This window comes from Lepisma saccharinum, chromosome 10, assembly GCF_977018435.1.
Source record: "Lepisma saccharinum chromosome 10, izLepSacc3.1, whole genome shotgun sequence".
NCBI classification, from domain to species: Eukaryota; Metazoa; Arthropoda; class Insecta; order Zygentoma; family Lepismatidae; genus Lepisma; species Lepisma saccharinum.
The window spans coordinates 8,332,867-8,352,966 of NC_139238.1; the positions used below are offsets into that span (position 1 = coordinate 8,332,867).

Consider the following 20,100-nt stretch of genomic DNA (forward strand, 5'->3'; position numbering starts at 1 on the left):
CCGATCCCAGCAGTTATACTCGTAAATAACTTTCTGATTTTTTAACTTCAAACGTTAGATATAAATTTAATATTAATAAATAAATTATGGTATAATAATATAAAGTATTAGTTATCTAGGCTTGTTGACAAATATAAAATTTGGTTTAAATTAGATGACAACGATTCGATCTAACGGAATCTTTAGTTTCCTATGACCAATAGAGGAAAATGTCTAAATATGCCCCCCCTTTTTATGTAGTCATTTTCGGAGGAAAAAATTAATATATCAAACATACCTTTAAAAATGCATATCTATTAAATATATACTTAAATGTAATAGCATGCTAAAGTATAGAAGGTCTCCATTTAAAAAAAAAAACAATTTCCAAAAAATGGTAAAATCATGTATTTCAAAATTGTGGTCTAAATATGGGCTACTCGTGGCAATATCACAAAAAGCAATTAAAATTTTTAGAAAACAGTTATTTATCGCTAAAACATTATAAAATTCATATTTATGACTAATCTGTTGTTTTGAAAATCACGCGGAATGGGAAAAATCTAAATTAAGAAAAACATCTAAATATTTGTTGAAAATGTGATCTCAACATTAGACCTCATGTCATAGCCATATTTAGACCATTATGCTATTTTTCTTCTTCAATTTATTTTCACTCTCTATGGTACATATTTCACAAACAAATCATGGCAGTATAAAAGTCCACATTTGTTTTATGTACCGCTAATATCATAACCTATACAAAGCAGATGAGAATTCAGAGAAATCTGAGTTAAAATATACCTGCAAAAAGTTTTCGGAGGTCGCAATTCTATAACAGCGTCCAAGGCCGAAACTAACCACCACTTTCTCTTGCGAATTGGCTCCGCAACCTTTGTCCTTGACAGATAACCAGTTCCCTTAACCTCTGCCAGGCTGCAGCACCCGAGAGCGCTGATAACTCCAAATCCCATATTTAAACCTTCGCCCATATTTAGACCTTCTCCTCTATTATTAAATTAATTTTGGCTGCAAGTCGCTTCATCCTTCCGGCTCTAACTTGAGAGAAACCCAAACTTGAAAATTGAAAATTGGATTTGGCGTTGTTGAGTTGGTGTTTGAAGTCCACTTTATGCACAGTAAGGCTAATCGGGACAAGACTCCACCGGGTATCGAACTCGGGACTCCTTGATTACAAGGCGACTACGCTACCACTGCGCCATCGTGGAGGCTGCACATGTGCACAGAGGCTTTGATTTCTCACCAGAACTGCCGAGAAAGGAATCTTATCGCTGGTGAACCTCGAAGGAAAGGTCATCTTTTCAGCTGGTTGCCAGCTCGGGCTGCAAGTCGCAAACTTTAGGAGAATTTCTCACGGTTCGGTATATTTGAAACAAGGGCCCGGTACCAGGCCGCGGTCCAACAGTTAAGAAACACTGCTCTAGAAGGAAGTCTAAGCACATATAATTTTCCAGATATTGGAATATCATAGAGGTTTTACAAAAGGACAGCAATATTCGAAAAGGATTTCATTGTCGTCAGTCAAAAGTTCAGCCGAGCATTAAGTCCACTTCTATGATCAGATAAGCTAATCTGGACTGGTCCTACAGTTTTAAATTGGACCCGGACACTACAATGTGCCTCCACAGGGAATCGAATCCGGGGAAAACTTAGACGCCCTCAGTGGCGGGATGATTAATAACGTGCTACGACGCCAGGGGTCTCGGGTCCGAATTCCGGCCTAGACATGCTGGAGCCAAACCGGAACGTCCCCCTTGATTAGTATCAAAACCTTATTTTTGATTACACAAGCGTGGCCTCCGTTTCATATTGTTTGATTTTTATTTCTAAAGTCCAATTTATACACAGAAAGGCTAATAGGGACTGAATATACAGTGTAAAGTGTGATTCGAACCACTACAAGCCTAGAACGGGCGCATGGATATGTGTTTTAAAAATAATTGGATTCAGTGGCGGCAATTAGGAGGGCAAATTCTCCAAATTCTGGCACTTTTTCTCCCGGCACTATGGCCTCTTAATGCTAAACCCTGTCTACCATAAGAAGGTAAACTTCCTTTGCAACCCCTCCCCCCCCATTCTTGGCACCCATTCGCCGCTACTGGTTGGATTTATTGTTGCCAAGAATTAATTCAAGTTACTACTGCATTGAACAATAAGTATACTGTAAAATCATGTAGCTAAGAGATTATTGTTATTTTGCTGTCATGATGCTGGTATTAAATATAGGTTACACGTACAACAGACGTGTTCTAAACCAGGCGCGTCGCCTGATAATGTTCGCATGAGCACATGAACACTCATGTATATTACATACATATTAAATTCACACACACATACATATATTTATTCGAAAGAATACAAGGTTTGATGTACGAGTATATACACACAATTTACTCTGACACTTATTTTACGTCTGATAACTTGTCTAGATAGTTGGTAACCCTCACTCCCACGGTGTTCCACGGAGGGCGTTGAACACAATTGCTGTGCGTGTTGCATAGAGCTGACAGGTAAGGGGCTGTTGACCACTATACCCCGAAGATGTTCACTTCGCTGTGCGAACACTGATGCAAGAGGAAATATTTCTTACATTCGGCACCAGAGTGCAGCATATACAAGGCTTGTCTAGGGGGACTCGAAAATGTCTGTGCTACATAGTTGCAAACTTTAGCGACAATTCACTAAACCTGTCGGATTTTAAGGGGGAGAGGGACAATTTCCCCTAGGTCCTTCTTGCATTACTTCAAATACAGCGTGATTTTGGGGGAAATTGTTGAAAATAATTTGAACTGCTATTCTCACTTTTTCAATTGAAGATGAAGTTACAAGGGAGAGGAGTAAATCTGCATTCAGTTCAAAAACATTATTGTGAACACTCGTATGCGAACAGCACGCGACGCCACTGTTCTAAACGGTACCTTAAAAAATAAGGCTATCATTTTTCGTTATTGAAACTGTAAATATAACATGGTCATGTTGTTTTTTTTTATTGGAGGAAGGTTGAAAGTAGGAAAACCATTGTACAAAGAAGGGGGGACAACAGGGAGGAAATTTGGGGGGTGCCAAAAATTCATCTCACCCTGATGAAATTTTTTTCTTGAGCCGCCCCTGCAATTCCCACAACAATGACTGCTTTCGTACCAAATTATCATCATATCTTATAAGCGGAAGAGCGCGATAAAGTTACAGGAAGTTTACAAACAATTTCTTTAGTCTCCACGCATTTTAGAAAGGTGCAATAAAAACGGTTTAGTGCTTACACTAATACATTAAAGAGTAATTCACTTTCATTTCGTAGCTGAAGGAATACATTTCTTGCAACGACGCGACCTAAATTATTAACTTTCCATTTCCGGGTGCCCTTAGGATCAATATTTTATTGTTAGGTGCAGCTGCAACAATTGAGCGCTGATTTGACGATAATTCGCATCACCATTCAGCAGCAAGTGCAAATAAGCCAATAGGTGATGGGCTACCGAGAGTTTCAAATAAAAGAAACAGGAAGTGAAATCAAGTAGATAAACAGTGGAGAAAAAGAAAAGAACAAAACAAGGGGAAAAAATTTCTGCAAAAATATGTACGAGGGTTTGTTCATAAGTAGGGTCCGGGACTTTATGTCCTATAAAACTGTAAAATATGTACAAATTATGTAATAATTGAAAAATATGCCATAAAAATTGAAAAATATGTCAGAAAAATGCAGAAATATCTCCAGTAAACTTTCGAATTTCTCATTATACGGGAAGTCAGTATCTTCCAAGGAAGATTGACTAGGCTGGGAAAATACTGAGTTTTCGTGAGGTTGTCTGCAGTTATCCTAAGTTTAATTTACACCTTTGTGGAAAACTGTGTGGTGGAGCCGTCTCGCGTCACTACTTGCGCAGAAACCTGTTTTCGTTCACCTACTCCAGAGATACCCAGGACAGAGTATACACACTGATAAACGACAAGTGATCTTGAAACATCTGTACTCAATTGTCGATATAGCAGGAGCTGTAATGCACCAAATGTTATTTTTACTTTTGACTGATTGTTGGGAGAAGCCGAAAAAGGTAAAGAAATGAGCAATTTTTCTCAATAATGTTTGCACGGCTATGAATTGTCGGCGGGATAAAAAAAGGGAGGGGTATTATTGTTCTGTACTAGTTGGTAAGAATAGAAGGCATCTGCTTTCAATTTCTTTGTCCGTAATTTCCTTATCCTGCCATCGATAATATAAACTATCCGTTGCGCTAATGGTACGAAGAATAAATTATAAAATAACCAATTATGTGCAAGACAATTACGAAATTGTACATAAATATGTCTTATTACGAAAAAAATTGAAGAAATATGTTCTAAAAACGCAATATTGGTAAGATTCGTCTATTTCGGCTGATTTTCATTCGATACGTAAAGATCTCACCCAGTATTCGATCCGATGCCAAATAAGAACTTGTAAAGTCCCGCACGAAAATCAGACACATACAAATGGAAGTGTATGGTATTGTGGAATGCATGCACATTGCAGATCATGTGTGTACCAGGTGTAGGACAGGGAGACGAATAAGTTCTCGAATATAGAATCGTGCAAGCACAAAGGCATGCAAGCTTTACAAGAACAAAAGAGGCGCATACTACAGTACAACACAATTTTTCTCACAGTCTCCATCAACTCCCTGTGGCATTCTTTAGCATTTCCTCTCTGAAAAACGGCTAACATACACGAACGCTGGTCACGCCGTGCAACAGATGTTGACTCAGAATGAATTACCACTGCCATCTAGTGACGAGCTCACATACTACAGGAGCCACTTTCCCCGGGACTTACGATCACATTGTGGTACCACCGTTTAACTTTGAGAGTTGCCATGACTTGTGCCTCAACCCTCGTATAAGAGAAATTAGAACAAATGGAAAGGATATTATTAAATGTAGATGAGGAACAAAGTGCAGAAGTGAATAAAAAAAGGTTAATGAAAATGAATGAATGAAAAAGAATAAACAAAAGGAAAGTTAAAAGTAGGTAACTAACAAACATTAGCTATGACTAAAATTTCTGCCTAACATGTATTAATAACATACATTTCAGTACACGAACGGTTTGAAATGTGAAAAAGATTATGAAAGTAGTGCTAATATTGACTCTTGTTGGGTTGAGTTGAAAAGTCTCTCCGAGGATATAATAATAATAAATTTGGAATAAATAAGTTTTTTATCACTTGGTAATAGTTATTATTGCATAATATTCATAAAAATGATAACATATTTCCACTATTCAAGTTTTATCAGTAGCCTGACACCCCCCCCCCTTTTAAAAATTTCTAGCGACGCCCATGGTAAGGAAATAATCTTGTTTTCCAAATCGACACCATTCTCAGTTCTCGAGTGTTTCCCCGATGGCGTAGTAGTAACGTCGTCGCCTTGAATCAAGAGGTCCCTGGTTCGACTCCGGTGGAAAAACATAGTGGTTCAGATCCCACTTTAAACTGTAGGCCCAGTCCCGATTAGCCTATCGGTGCATAAAGTGGACTTTAAATTCTCAGTGCTCTATGCGAGGGGGGATGCGGGGTGATGGTATACCCCCCGGTGGCAAAATGTTAGCAAAACACGCCCCCCCGAACTGTCTTATCGTCACCATGTTAAACAATAGGATCATCCCTCCCTCCCCAGCTGACCTCAAGGCTAGACTAAACATCCCCCAGGATGCCTGAAAAAGAAAGTTTTCATCATACACCCTCTGCGGATGCCCGAACTTTCCATTTTGGCCTAGTATTTCTAAAAAAAATTGTCAAAGCATCTCTCTACCACGCGGGAGACCTGGATACGATTCCCTGCATAAATCGGCACTCGGGTTAACCCAGCCTCGAATCAATGAGTATCTTGGGGCAACCCTGAAGAATGACTGCCGTAGCGTGGTGCTGATCACATCACCTCCAAAATGACCGAGATCGAAAATATGTAGGTCCTACCCCATATCCCCTAAATGTGCCTTCAAGGCACGGCGCTACCTGTACGGGGGTCCACATGGGGTAAGGAGGGTCACATGGTATGTGACCATGCGGTCTAAAAGGCGCTGTGCTTTGGGCTCCGATTGTGGGATGGCATGCGTTCGGATCGACCTGGGTTATCGGCCTGTGTATAGGACCGGTTGCAAATCACCATCGTGAGGAAATTGGGGAGCTACTGGTCTGTGTAGCGTAACCCGGTCACGGATATCTCCTGTAACGGCTGGGGGTTGGACGTGCTGACCACACGTCATCCCATTACCGGTTGAAGATCTCTACACCTCAAGGTAGGATTGTGGGAGGGAGACTGGCAGTCGGGAGATAGTCAAAGGCCCTTACGGGCTGTAGAGTCACGCCTTATTATTACATGCACGATGAATTTTACCTTTTTACCTTATGTCAAAGGCAGGAGATGGTAAAATGAGGACTCATTACTAAAATAGAAAAAGTATACGTAACCAACCCCTTTTCGAAAATCCTGGGCACGCCACTGTATACCTTGCCCAATGCGTGGCTCATCGTGACGAGAAACAAGGCCCTTAACCCGTAAACACAGTGACATTGTAAACAAACGTGGTCCATGAAAACACGTGCTCATAGGGAACTTTCTCTCTCTCTTACCCGTGCGACTTGAAGAGTCTGGAAGAAAAGCACAGTTATGTCAACGCGATGACGTAACAGCAAGCATTCCAGGGAAAGAAGAAAGCAGTGCGACCAGTTTCCCGCGCTTTCCACAACGCTTCAATTACAAGCGATCGTGAGGCACTCCGTGTTCACTTCTTTAAGCTACTTAATTTCCACTTATATTCTTATTTTTCTCGCTCTTGTACACGTGACGTCACTGCTTTGTACATGTTGGTTGCAACACTTCAATAACGGATGTGGTGAGAAGAAAAGCGCTGGAAATTCACAACACTAGATGGCGTTGGAACGTGCGCAGAAATGAAGACGAAATAGGTATTTTACATGCTTCTGTGGTGGTGGTTCTTTCATATTTCTTTATTCCCCCTTTTGCAGTCTCTTTGTTCCTACATTTCCTCCTGAGTTTCTCTGTATCTCTCTTTCTTTCTCTGCTTTTCCCTTCTCTTCTCTCTATCTTTGTTCTCCTGTTTTCCTTTTTCTCTATTATTTCTATATTTCTTTCTTCTTATGTCTTTGTTTCTCCTTTTCTTCCTCTGTTTATCTCTACTTTTTCTCCTTTGTTCTTTCTTTCCTCTTGCTTTGCCTGTCTACCTTACTTTGTTAGTTTATCTTTCATTTCCGTCCTCTCTCTTCCTTATTACCTCTGACTTTCTCTCTTGTTCTCTTTCATTACATCTTTCCTCTCTTTTTTCGTTCATTCTTTCTATCTCCCTCTGTTTAATTTTATATCTTTGTCCCTCTCTCTCATTCTGTATTATTCATAACGTATGAATCTCTCTCTTTCTTGAGGTATATAAGTATGTATTTCTTTTCTCTCTCTCTTTTCCGTACTTTCTTCTCCTCCACTATCTCTTTCTATCCCTCCCCTCTCTCTTTCTCCCTCTAGTTTTTCTTTCTCCTTTCAATCTTTGTATCTTCTTCTCTCTCGTTCTTACTTTCTTTGTCTCTCTCTTTTCGTCTTATTCTTCTCTCTTTCTGTTTTATTCTATTTTTTGCTTTTTCCTATCGCAGGAATGTCTCTTGAAATAACTGGAAGGCGAAATTTGAGAAGTGAAGAGTTTATTGGCACATGGAAATTCACCGAAAGTAAGCAAGCGCCTTCTATTATGCAATCTTAGTCATTTTGTTTGTTTGTTTTGTCACCTTGAAAAGCGTGGAGTGAGATCATAAATATCATAAAAGATCGGTTGTCATAGGTACCAGATTTTTGCTACCATTTTTTTCGAGTCCATTTTAAGCTCAGCTGTAATTGATTGGTTCCATTTATTTTACTTTGCTTTTCTGCCACTTTTAGTAATGATTGATTGAGTTTGTGTTCTAATTCCACTTTGTGCACAGTATGGCTGATCGAGACTCGACCTACAGTTTAAAATGGGATCCGAACCACTACGTGCCTCCACTGGGTATCGAACCAAGGATCCCCTTGATTACAAGGCGACGACGCTACCACTGTGCCATCGGAGAGGCCCACATTTAGTAATCTCGAAGTTAAGGATGAGTGACAGTATGATGAGACACTCACAAAGAACACTCATGCCCCGACCGGAATTCGAACCCGGGACCCCTGTCGTCGTAGCGCACATGATAATCACTCCACCAAGGAGATGGTAAAATTTTGTAAAAGGACAAACATACACATGGGCAGGACACAGCACGAGTTCCACAGAGGATTATACTGGTTGTGAGCTCAGACACCAGAGCCTGGTTAGTCTACAACAATGGTGTACTACGCGGAAGAGAAGTTGGCATTAGGGTGTGTTCACACTTAACAGTTTAAGGTGGGATTTGACCCGTGTAATGTCTTACATACGCCAAGAATCGGATCCGAAATTCCCTGATTACAAGGTATCCAATATGGAGTGCTAGATCCTGAAATATCACTATTCTTGTAACCGGAAAACCTGGATCCTATTTTTTTTTTTATTTTTTTTTTGCAACTATCGAGCTGCCATGGAAAAATTTACCTCGGGCCTCCCAATGGCGTAGTGACAACGGTAGCGGGACTGTCACGAGCCGGCGGACAATTGCGATGAACGCAGAAGTAAAAGGGCGGGTAGACAATTTTGATGACATTCAATCAAATTCAAGGGTGACTTAACACCCCGTATAATACCTCTTATAAAATAATTACGTGAAATATTGATATTTTTGGCTGGGAATTTGATTCAATCAATTTTTTTGATCATGGGCTAGAGCCAACAGACACCTTTTGAAGTCACCAGTTTTATCATATGTGCGAATACTCTTTCCAACTCTCTCCTCGATTTTAATGTCTCGCTTCTTCCTTTTCTGACCTTCTAGATTAAGTTCCATCCGCATGTACTTCATGTTGGTGCCTTCTGCTTGGCTCTTGAAGCTGGCCAGAACATCATGAATTTTTGGATGTGGTCTTCCAAGCCACCTACTTATTTGGTTGTTCCAACGTTCTACAGCATTATTAGTTCTGTGGCGCCTTTGGTTAGGTCCTGATCGTCGCAATTGCCCTACCATTAATTTGTAAAATGACCTTCACCGTCAAAGTCATTGCAATTGTCCGCGATTTTGGCTTCATCGCAATTGTCCGCCATTGCAATTGTTCTAGATTCAGTGACGTCATCGCCTTTTAATCAAAAGGTCCCGGGTTCCATACACGGTGGAGGCACATGGTGATTCCGATCCCACTTTTAACTATAGGTCCATTCCCAATTAGCCTACCTGTGCATAAAAGTGGAGTTAAAACTAGAGCTGAGCCGATACTCTAAACGATTCCCAGCGATACCGATAATTGAATATCGTAACAATTAAAAGTGTTCAAAATATTGAATAATAGCTACCAGTGGGTGAGTTTTCAATTCCCGCTATGGGTATATTTTACTAAAGTTTTGGTATGTAATATTTAAAATAATACAGAAGAATATTGAAAAAACACATAATACTGTTACCGATATCTGATCAGTCCTACATTCACCTCAAATGCTACAAAATGTATGCAAAAGTTATCGTGGTTACAAAGTTGGAGTTCTCCTATATGGAACGAAAGGGTAACACCATCTTCTCTGTGAAGACTTGACGGTTCTTGAATTACATAATTCACGAGAAAACGTCACCAGTGCACACGTCTGGGAGAGTGGCAAGAGGAGCACTAAGGTCACGTGACAAGTACGTCGGCCTTTTTATGGTAATTTGTTGTCCTTTTATCTGCAGTGTAGCTCAGAAAAAGCCGTCCGGTTTGTACAAGGGATGTGATTACATTCAAATCCTCTTACATGCTTCCTGTTCATCTCGAAACTCGCACGTTGTTACGTAAGCTCATGTCTTCCGGTGCACGGTGATGTAGGCGAGATGACAACCGGCGAGGCGGCTAAGTGGTTACGATACCGGCCTCGTACTTGCAACGTCATGGGTTACTAAGGTCTTGGCATTTCAAGTTTTACCCGAAGAGAGTGTTCACTACACGTGGTTGCACACAGATAGGATAAAATGCATTTTCTCGGGTATTCATGTAAACGAAAGCTGTGTGTAGGTTTGTGTTTCCTAAATGATTGAATCATGCAGGATTGTCAAATTTCCAGGGAACCCATGAATTCTAATGGTCTCTATTGGATTTCGGAAAAGGAACGGAACCTTTTTCTTTCGCAAAATTTAAATTCGGTCCAAGTTGCGTATTGTTTCGTTGTAAAAAGTTCCAGGACCGTATTTAAATTCATCCGGAAAGAAGGTTCCAGGACCGTATTTAAATTCATCCGGAAAAAGGTTCCAGGACCGTATTTAAATTCATCCGGAAAAAAGGTTCCAGGACCGTATTTAAATTCATCCGGAAAAAAGGTTCCAGGACCGTATTTAAATTCATCCGGAAAGAAGGTTCCAGGACCGCATTTAAATTCATCCGGGAAAAAGGTTCCAGGACTGTATTTAAATTCATCCGGAAAGAAGGTTCCAGGACCGTATTTAAATTCATCCGGAAAAAAGGTTCCAGGACTGTATTTAAATTCATCCGGAAAGAAGGTTCCAGGACCGTATTTAAATTCATCCGGAAAAAAAGTTCCAGGACCGTATTTAAATTCATCCGGAAAAAAGGTTCCAGGACCGTATTTAAATTCATCCGGAAAGAAGGTTCCAGGACCGTATTTAAATTCATCCGGAAAAAAAGGTTCCAGGACCGCATTTAAATTCATCCGGAAAAAAGGTTCCAGGACCGTATTTAAATTCATCCGGAAAGAAGGTTCCAGGACCGTATTTAAATTCATCCGGAAAAAGGTTCCAGGACCGTATTTAAATTCATCCGGAAAAAAAGGAGCCTGGACCGAATTGAAATATTTTACAGACAAAAAAGTTCTTTACGGTAAAGAGCCCATTTCCGCTTGCTGATTTTCTCTCCTGGACCGGAATTGAATTTATTTAAAATTCCTGGACATTTAGCAACCCTGGAATTAGGTCATTGTCACAGTGTTAAACCATAGGAACATTCCCCCAGCTAAGATTCTCTACTTGAAGCACTGAGATCCCCCCCCCCCAACACACACACAGCTAACCCAAGGGCTCAACGAAACATTTCCACTTCAAGCGCTATACTCTGTCCCGGATATCTCTGGAGCAAGGCAGAGAAGGGGGAAAATCGAGTGGGCAGAGGGAATCGGTACACGCTGCTGCGAAGGCTGGTAACTGCAGTCGCTTTCCCCGCTCTCACGTGTTCATTGGTGGAGCCGTCTCTCGTTACGACTTGCGTAGAGACTTGTTTTTGATGGCCTGCTCCAGAGATAACGGGACAGAGTATAGTCTGGGATCTCGGTTATCAGACAAAGACCCTAGCAACCTTCCTGTTCTGACTTCAATGCGGAATGCTCTCATTGTTAGGTTAGGCTTGTTAGGTTACTTCTCTTAGCGTAAATATACATTCATGCTAACAACAGTAAACCTAACCTAATAATCATGGTTGTTAAGTTAAAGGTCCAGGAATTTTAAATAAATTAAATTCCGGTATAGGAGAGAAAATCAGCAAACTTAAATGGGTTCTGCACCCCTCTTTATGTTTCAAGTATTTTAATTCGGTCCAGGAACTATTTTTCTGGATTAATTTAAATACGGTCCTGGAACCTTTTTCCGGATGAATTTAAATACGGTCCAGGAACCTTTTTTCAGGATGAATTTCAATACGGTCCTGGAACCTTTTTTCCGGATGAATTTAAATACGGTCCTGGAACCTTTTTCCGGATGAATTTAAATACGGTCCAGGAACCTTTTTTCCGGATGAATTTAAATACGGTCCTGGAACCTTTTTTTCCGGATGAATTTAAATACGGTCCAGGAACCTTTTTTCCGGATGAATTTAAATACGGTCCTGGAACCTTTTTTCCGGATGAATTTAAATACGGTCCTGGAACCTTTTTTCCGGATGAATTTAAATACGGTCCTGGAACCTTTTTTCCGGATGAATTTAAATACGGTCCTGGAACCTTTTTTCCGGATGAATTTAAATACGGTCCTGGAACCTTTTTTCCGGATGAATTTAAATACGGTCCTGGAACCTTTTTCCGGATGAATTTAAATACGGTCCTGGAACCTTTTTTCCGGATGAATTTAAATACGGTCCTGGAACCTTTTTTTTTTTTGGATGAATTTAAATACGGTCCTGGAACCTTTTTTCCGGATGAATTTAAATACGGTCCTGGAAACTTTTTTCCGAATGAATTTAAATACGGTCCAGGAACCTTTTTTCGGATGAATTTAAATACGGTCCAGGAACATTTTTTTCCGGATGAATTTAAATACGGTCCTGGAACCTTTTTTCGGATGAATTTAAATACGGTCCAGGAACATTTTTTCCGAATGAATTTAAATACGGTCCTGGAACCTTTTTTCCGGATGAATTTAAATACGGTCCTGGAACCTTTTTTCCGGATGAATTTAAATACGGTCCTGGAACCTTTTTTTTCCGGATGAATTTAAATACGGTCCAGGAACCTTTTTTCAATAGCAACTTACACCGAATTTAAATTATGCGGGGAAAAGAAGGTTTCGGTTCTGCAGCGGAACTCAATAGAACCCATTATGTGTTCCTGGACTCTAACAACGAAGGCATTCCGTGCTAGCTTCAGATAACGTTGGTTGCTAGAGCCTTGTGCGCAAAGTGAGACCCGCTGGTCTGGGAGCTACTTCGGCCGTATGCCAAATGTTCAACCGCGAAACAATCGAAAGTCATTCCGCAAACCAGGAAAACTCGGCGCGGGATTTTCGCTGCATATTATCGCCCCTTGCCAGTCGCAGCGATGAGAAAATCTCCATGTAGGACACGCGCCCGGAACAATAATGTTTTTATTGGCGCTCGGCTTCCGCGCATTGTCTCCACCTTGTCGCCCTCCGTGTCATTCTCTCGTCCCTCCGTGTCGGAGCACACCTCCAGAGGTTGTAGGCGGAGGTGTATGTAGTACGTACCAGCTGTTTCGCGATTCAACATGCTTTCGATTTCAAGCAGATGGGAGCACAGCGTCATTTTTGTAAGCGTGCCGGGTATGCGAAATAAGTTCCTGCTATTCATTGGCGTCGCAAGAAATTTTCCTAGGGGGGGAGGACGAATCGAAGATGTCGACGAAACCCCTTCCCCTCAAACATATTCTGATACAGACCAGCGGCATATGCAGAAGTTTGTTAAAGAGGGGTTCATTTTCAAAATTATTGCATTATCAGTATTTTAAATTACATTATTATTATTATTATTATTATTATTATTACTACTACTAATACTAGTAGTAGAGCAGCAGCAGTAGCAGTTTTAGTTTATTTTATTTTAGCATCCAATAAGTTTATTATATGAATAATATAGTACTTGTTACAACCAAGATTACATAATAGTTACTTCGAACATTAGTAGCAGCAGTAGCTAACTCAGTAGTATAAGAAGCTTCAAGACGTGTGAAAGTTACAAATTAACAGAGTTTCAATGTTGCAAATTATGAAAGTTTCGTATCAAATTGGTTATCTCAAGACCATTTTTAAACAATGACGCAAAATGAGATGAAATAAAGTGCTTCGTTTGTAAATTACCATAAATTGAAAAAAAAGTAAATGGAAATTTCCACGCTGCCCCACCTTGGGGCGCCTTTGACAACAATTATACAGTAAAACCTCATTAAGCCGGATCCCGATAAGCCGGACTTCGATTAATCCGGACAGGAGGCAAAAGGTTTTAAATGTGGCTAGAAGTCACGAAGAGAACTTTCCAAAGAAATGGCAGTCAACCACTGATGAAATTCTGTTTCCCGCAGACTTTGTACTGTACTGTATAGTGTATTTAGGATTATGCCCTTTAAATACACCATAATGAACGTGTTTTGTTATTATAAGCGGAGTTTAAATGCACTTTCTACTGTTCTTTTAAATTATTTCAGTTAATTCGGACTTTCGATAAACCGGTCAACTTATCCCCCATTAGTCCGGATTATCGAGGTTTTACTGTAATTGCAACTTGTACCAAAGGATAGCTAAGGATGTATGAGGGTGACTCTTTCCGAAGACACGCAAATGTCAACCTCCTTTCCAAGTAGTACACACTGCACTGCGTGTTGCAGACTAACGAGGCTCTCCCGTCTGGATCAGTGTTGCCATATGAAAGGAAATTTCCCTTTCTGCAGGGAAAATTTGACCGAATTTTAAGCCAAAGGCAAGAGGTAAATTGATTAAAAATGTTTTAAAAATTAGGGATGGAAGACATCGGGCTCAATGCTAATACAGATTACATTAGGTCTCAGTTTCGTATTTTTTTCCGGTGATTTCTTATTTCTACTCATTTGACCTACCTATTATGACTACTTGCATTTCTATTTTGTATCATTTTACGTCGCGTTTCTACTTAATAGCAACGATAAGCATGACTAATGAACTTATGAAATGGGTGATGTAACAAGTTTAAGATTTTCACACACACACAAGGAGAGGTCAACGGGAAAATTACTACAAATATTACTGCTACTAATTAATATCATAAGTTTTGTTATTATTATTATTATTATTATTACACGATTTCTTAAGATGAAGGGAAAAATTGGGCGAGAAAGGGGAATTTTATCCCTTGGAAAGGGAAATTTGGCCCTCAGATTGTGGCAATACTGGTCTGGACTCACGGTAGTGTCAGCACTCCTCTGTGTGGCTCATGTTGTGCCTTCATCCATCTCATCTGCATTCATCATCATCTTCGCAAATAGCCGAAAGTGGCAGAAGGTGAAGTAAAATAATTCAAAACAATCAACCAATCAAAGCTACCGATATGTGCATAAGTTATAATCTCTGTTCATTGTACACAAACTTTTTCTTTTTCTCAGTAAAGACCAAAATGACACCGAGACTTTCTGATCGAGAACGAGGCTGGGATTGGAGATACGAGGACAAGACCGTGAATTTAAACTCGATACCGACAAAGAAACAGCGCAAGCAGTCGATTTCCGTGGCGGAGTGTTAAGGTAATGCGCTTCGTTTTGAGGTTCGATGGGACCGCTCGCACCAAACGCGAGAGTTCTAACCATTTATCTACGCCCGTGCCGGTACCAACATTGCAACATCGTGTGAAGGTATTTTGGGAGTTGGGACGTTCCGCGTACATCTTTAGTCTGCTGAATAGAAATCTGTATGAAATCGGTTTCTCGATGTGAATTGACGACGATAATGATTTTAAAAACAGATACAAAGAGCTTCAAAACAAGACCAATTTTGTATTTGCAGGACTACCCAATGCTAAGAAAAATGATTTCGCAAAATTGATGATAAGGGGTTTTTTTTTAACAATTTTTGAAATTTGAAAATTAAGATTTATGTTTAAAAGCTTTTTGCCTACACAATACTAAAATTTCATCACGATCAGAAAACCTGATTTTCGTTTATAGAATTTCAAAAATAGCGATCGTTTGCAAAACTCCAAAAAACTGGCCCTTTTTTTTTTGTTCTCACGATGTTAAAATATATAAGGCATACTCGAAAGAAATCTTGGTTAGCATAGATTAACGCAGAATTCAAAAAGCTAAATGTTGATGTAACTCTTTTTTTGTAGGTCTACTGGTTAATTTGTAATTGGAGTCTAAACTCGAGTATCTATAATTTATAATCCGATAGTAGAACCTTCCGTGGCGAGATCGTTTATCGACCACACAGCGTGCTTGCCCACTGATTTGGCTCAGGTTTCAGTTGGCCCGAATGGTTAACGCATCTGCCTACGGTGCCAGAGGCTCTAGGTTTTATTCCAGGCGGGAAGGACACAAGTGTTGGTGTTGGCCCAGAATATTGAGCTGCTGTGGGAAAAAGTGGTTGTTGTAGGTTTGGGGTTTGGAAAACCAAGGTCATGATACTTGATGCCCTAGACCCTATGAAAAACCACTTAGAGGGCTTCAAAGGGTTATTGCGTCACTCACTTTATTGATTGATTGATTGATTTAGTTTATTTTACTTCGCGTTTTGTGCCTCTTGGCAAATTTGCGAAGATGGGGATGAGTGATTAAATGATGAAATTGATGAATGGACATTCACAAACAACCAAGCCCGACCGAGATTCGAACCCAGATATCCCCTCTCAAAAAAATGTCGAAATGTAGGTCCACTTTATGCTTAGACAAGCTAATGGGGAATGGATCTACACACTAAAGTGCGATATGAACCGAGTGCAGAGGAACGTTTTTGATTTGAGGAGATCCAAAGTTCATTGAAATATATATTGATTCATTTGGTTAATTTTGGTTCGCTTTTCTTCCACTTTTGGCTAATCGCAATGATGAGGATGAGTGATCATATTTTGCAATTGATGAAGGGACATTTAGGAAGAACATCCGTGCCTAGGCCAGGATTCGAAGCCGGGATCCCTGGAAAAATATATTTATAAATAGAGAATTGGGAATGAGTGCCCGATTGGTCTTCTACTTAAACTGCAAGATCTGTATGTTTCAACCAGCAAAACATTGTGCACATTTGGAAAAATTGCTATTTTAAAAAATACTGGTATTACGTCGAAACCCTTCAATTTCTTTAGCTTTCAAATTATTATGGTAAAGTTTACAGTTTACTTTGAACTGATTGTAAAAACAGCAGCTTATAGCCCTACATACGTTAATGGGTTAAGCTATAAGCTATACAGTTATGTTAAACGTTTGCAAATATACGTACAAAATATGGAAAATTACAAATTTATATAATTGAAAATTTATAAACAGTTTCGCAACTAGCATATGGAAAGGAGGCAATGAGGGAAATGAGGCACGGTAGGTGAACGTCCTAATCTGTCATTTAAATTTGGCCAATTTTCTCTCCATTCCGCAGCTGACAGGCAGTTGAGTCCATGCGTTCTCTAGATTTACACGTTTGGGAAATTAGCTGTCTTGATTTTTTTTTTCTCAAAAAACACTAAATTGAAAATATATGCCATAATTTTTTTCAATGTGAAATTGAAATGGGCCCATGTTCCTTTGGTTTTATTGCGATTTCATCATGCTGCGAATGCATTTTTTACATGGTTCGATTATTCTGTTAACACATACTGCGGGAGTTTTAGCCGTTACTTAAGATTTTGTTCAATATATTCTTTCGTAGTTAGGCAGACCATGTTTGGTTCTCTTAGTATTAAAATAGAGTCCCTAAATGCATTCTACTAAGGTTCCGATTTACTTCTACATCAATTCCCACTCGTCTACGATACTTACTGTCGCTTGTCAGCGGAAAATACCTTGTCCATGGGGAGCGCGCATGCTTGCGTAAGATAATTTTTAAGTGTTTTTTTTAACATAAATAACTATTTTCGAAATCCAAACAGTGCTCATCACTTTGAGGAAGGTTCAAATTTCGTGTGACAATGTATGGGCCTCCCCGATGGCGCAGTGGTAGCGTCCCGGGTTTGATACCCGGTGGAGGAACATAGTGGTTCAGACCCCACTTTAAACTGTAGGTCCAGTCCCGATTAGTCTTTCTGTGAATAAAGTGGACTTAAAACAACAATTCAATCAATCGTGTGACAATGATTGTCAAAATTCCACGATAATTAGTCTTTCTGGTAGAAGAATTTGAAAAAAAATCATTAAATAATCTGAACCGTTACCTTGAAATTAGTGGTTTTTGAGATAATATTGGCAAAAAATGTTTTATATTGCTAAAATGTATTTGTTCCAACTGTCCCAGTGTGGATTCGTGACTTTAGAGCGGAACTGTATCCTTGTACTCTTTGTTCCTGTGGCACTGACAGAACCAAGGATCGAACCCTGGGACCCCTTGATTATAAGCCAACGGAGTCACCACTACACCCCTGGAATCTCCAAAGAATTCAAAGAAAGCACTTACTGGCGACAGCTGCGAAGGTTGAATTCTCCACAAGGCCATCCACAGACACCTTGCCCTTGCCGCAACTGTCCCCGGTTCGACTCCGGGCACTGTAATACGCTGTGTCCCTCCTGGAGTGACCATCCTTGTCACCGTCGCAGCAGTCTGAGTGGTTGAAGTCCCTAGCCACAGCGACGGCGAACACCAAAGCACACACCGCGGCCAGCGAGAGCGCTGACACCCCGTTCCGACTGTAGAAAGTCATCGCCGCGTCTGACAGCAGAGCTATTGCCGTGGTTCCATAAAGCTGAGGTGCTCGTTATGTAACGCAATGCTGTTCCTGATGGTCTACTTCCAGAGCGATACTCTCACGAGTGCGTCACTGACACTTGTTGCTCGCTTCTCCTCGATGTTGCCTTCCCTTCCGAAGGCGCTTTTTTCCAGAGTAAAACAGGAAGGCCTTGTTGGCTTTGTTGACTGTGGGTGCATCTTATGGATTTGCCATTGAGGTGAGAACCTTGTGGTATCTTCGACGAAGGCCATGACCTTTCCTCGTGCACTTTCGGTTATTTGACGTTGCTAACACTCAAAATGGATCTAATCAAGGTTCATTCAATTTGGTTGCATCTTCTGACACAGTTAAATGCGTACTTTTTTTTTTGTTTTTCTTGAAATGATCGTTGATTGATTTGGTATATTTTACTTCGCTTTTCTGCTACTTTTGGTTAATCGCGAAGTTGAGGATTAGTAATAATATGATGAATGCAATTATTAATCTTTGTCTGAAGAAGACCCTGTTAGAGGGTGGAAACGTTACGTTTTTAGTGTCTATTTTTTATATAATAAATTTTGTATAATATATCTAATATATAAAAAATGTATGTATGTGTGTGTGTGTTTGTTCCGGCATAACTCTCGAACGCCTGGAGCGATTTGAACCAAACTTGGTACACGTATCACTTGCAATCTGAAAAGAAATGCTGTGGGTGTAAGACACCCCTGGCACTCCTGAAGGGGGTGACTTGTAAAAATAATCGAAAACGACCAATATTAGTGTGGAATCCATAGTTTTCGGGGTCTTTAAGATGACTAGTGACACTCCCAATGCCGTTCAACTCCAAGACACTCCTGGCACCCCTAGGGATGGGGGTGGGAAGGGGGTGGCATGTAAAAATAATCGAAAACGACCGATATTAATGTGGAAGCCATAGTTTTCGGGGTCGCTAAGATGAATAGTGACAGTCCCAATGCCGTTCAATTCCAAGTTCCTTTTTACACTTTAGTTAGAATTCATTATTTTCCTGTCTAATAGAAGATTGGGATAAATAAATACCCAGGCAACGCCGGGCAATCAGGTAGTATTTATAAAAGGTTTTGAAGGAATTATCTAATTTCATTAGCCAGAAACAAAATCACGTTTAGAGCAAATAAAAATATAAAATAATAAACAGCTGATCAAAAACGGGATCATCTCAGACCGGGATTCGACCCCGGAACCCCTGGTGTCATAGTGTGTTGCGCCAACCCCTCTGCTACGGAGGTCGGTACTTTGAGGAGGACAATACATTTTGAATAACACATCCTTGATTGAAACCACTAGCTGAAAAGTAGTTATAGGGTTATGATTATTCTCGTATATTACCTAAAAAGCAGCAAAATAAGATATTTCCACAAGAAACATAAAAATATATGCAGTGAGATAACTGTACAGAAACACGAACGCACCTTGTTATTGTTATTGAATTACAAATTTTGGGTGCATCAGAACCTAGGCTATTTTGCACCCATCACAATGATACGGGGTCCAGCCCCTTACCATAACTAAAATAAGGCTACTATAATACAACTGTAATGTGGAGGGACTAAAATATTCTTAGTTGTGTTAAAAGCTGAGGCTGTAAAGGAACACTCAACACAAATGAGCTCAAGACGCAGGACAACACACACACACAAACCTATAGATAGGCTTACGATACGTCCGGGATTAGCCCGGACAGTCCTGGATTTTTAGTGCTGTCCGGGGTGATGTCCGGGATTGCAAAATTTCCGGGGTTTTGAGAATCTGAACATGAAAATAGCTGCTGGTATTGAATATTCACGACCAGAATTTATGACCGGCAAGGATCGATCGATTATGAGGATCGATTCTTTTCTTTCTTCGAGAAATCGACTTCCGAGCTGTCCCGCTTACGTACTTCCGTGAGCGTCT

General features: G+C 40.2%; 1 protein-coding gene across 1 annotated transcript in view; it reads right to left on the bottom strand.

Annotated features, from left to right (window-relative positions):
- The window catches only part of LOC145994193 (nose resistant to fluoxetine protein 6-like), a 90,012-nt gene extending 71,780 nt beyond the window's left edge, over window positions 1-18,232 (bottom strand). The window contains exon 1 of the mRNA XM_083130290.1: window positions 17,913-18,232. Within this exon, the coding sequence (XP_082986416.1) occupies window positions 17,913-18,156 (244 nt within the window). The 5' untranslated portion in view covers window positions 18,157-18,232. The remainder of the gene's footprint in view (window positions 1-17,912) is intronic.
- Between the last annotated feature and the right edge of the window lie 1,868 nt (window positions 18,233-20,100).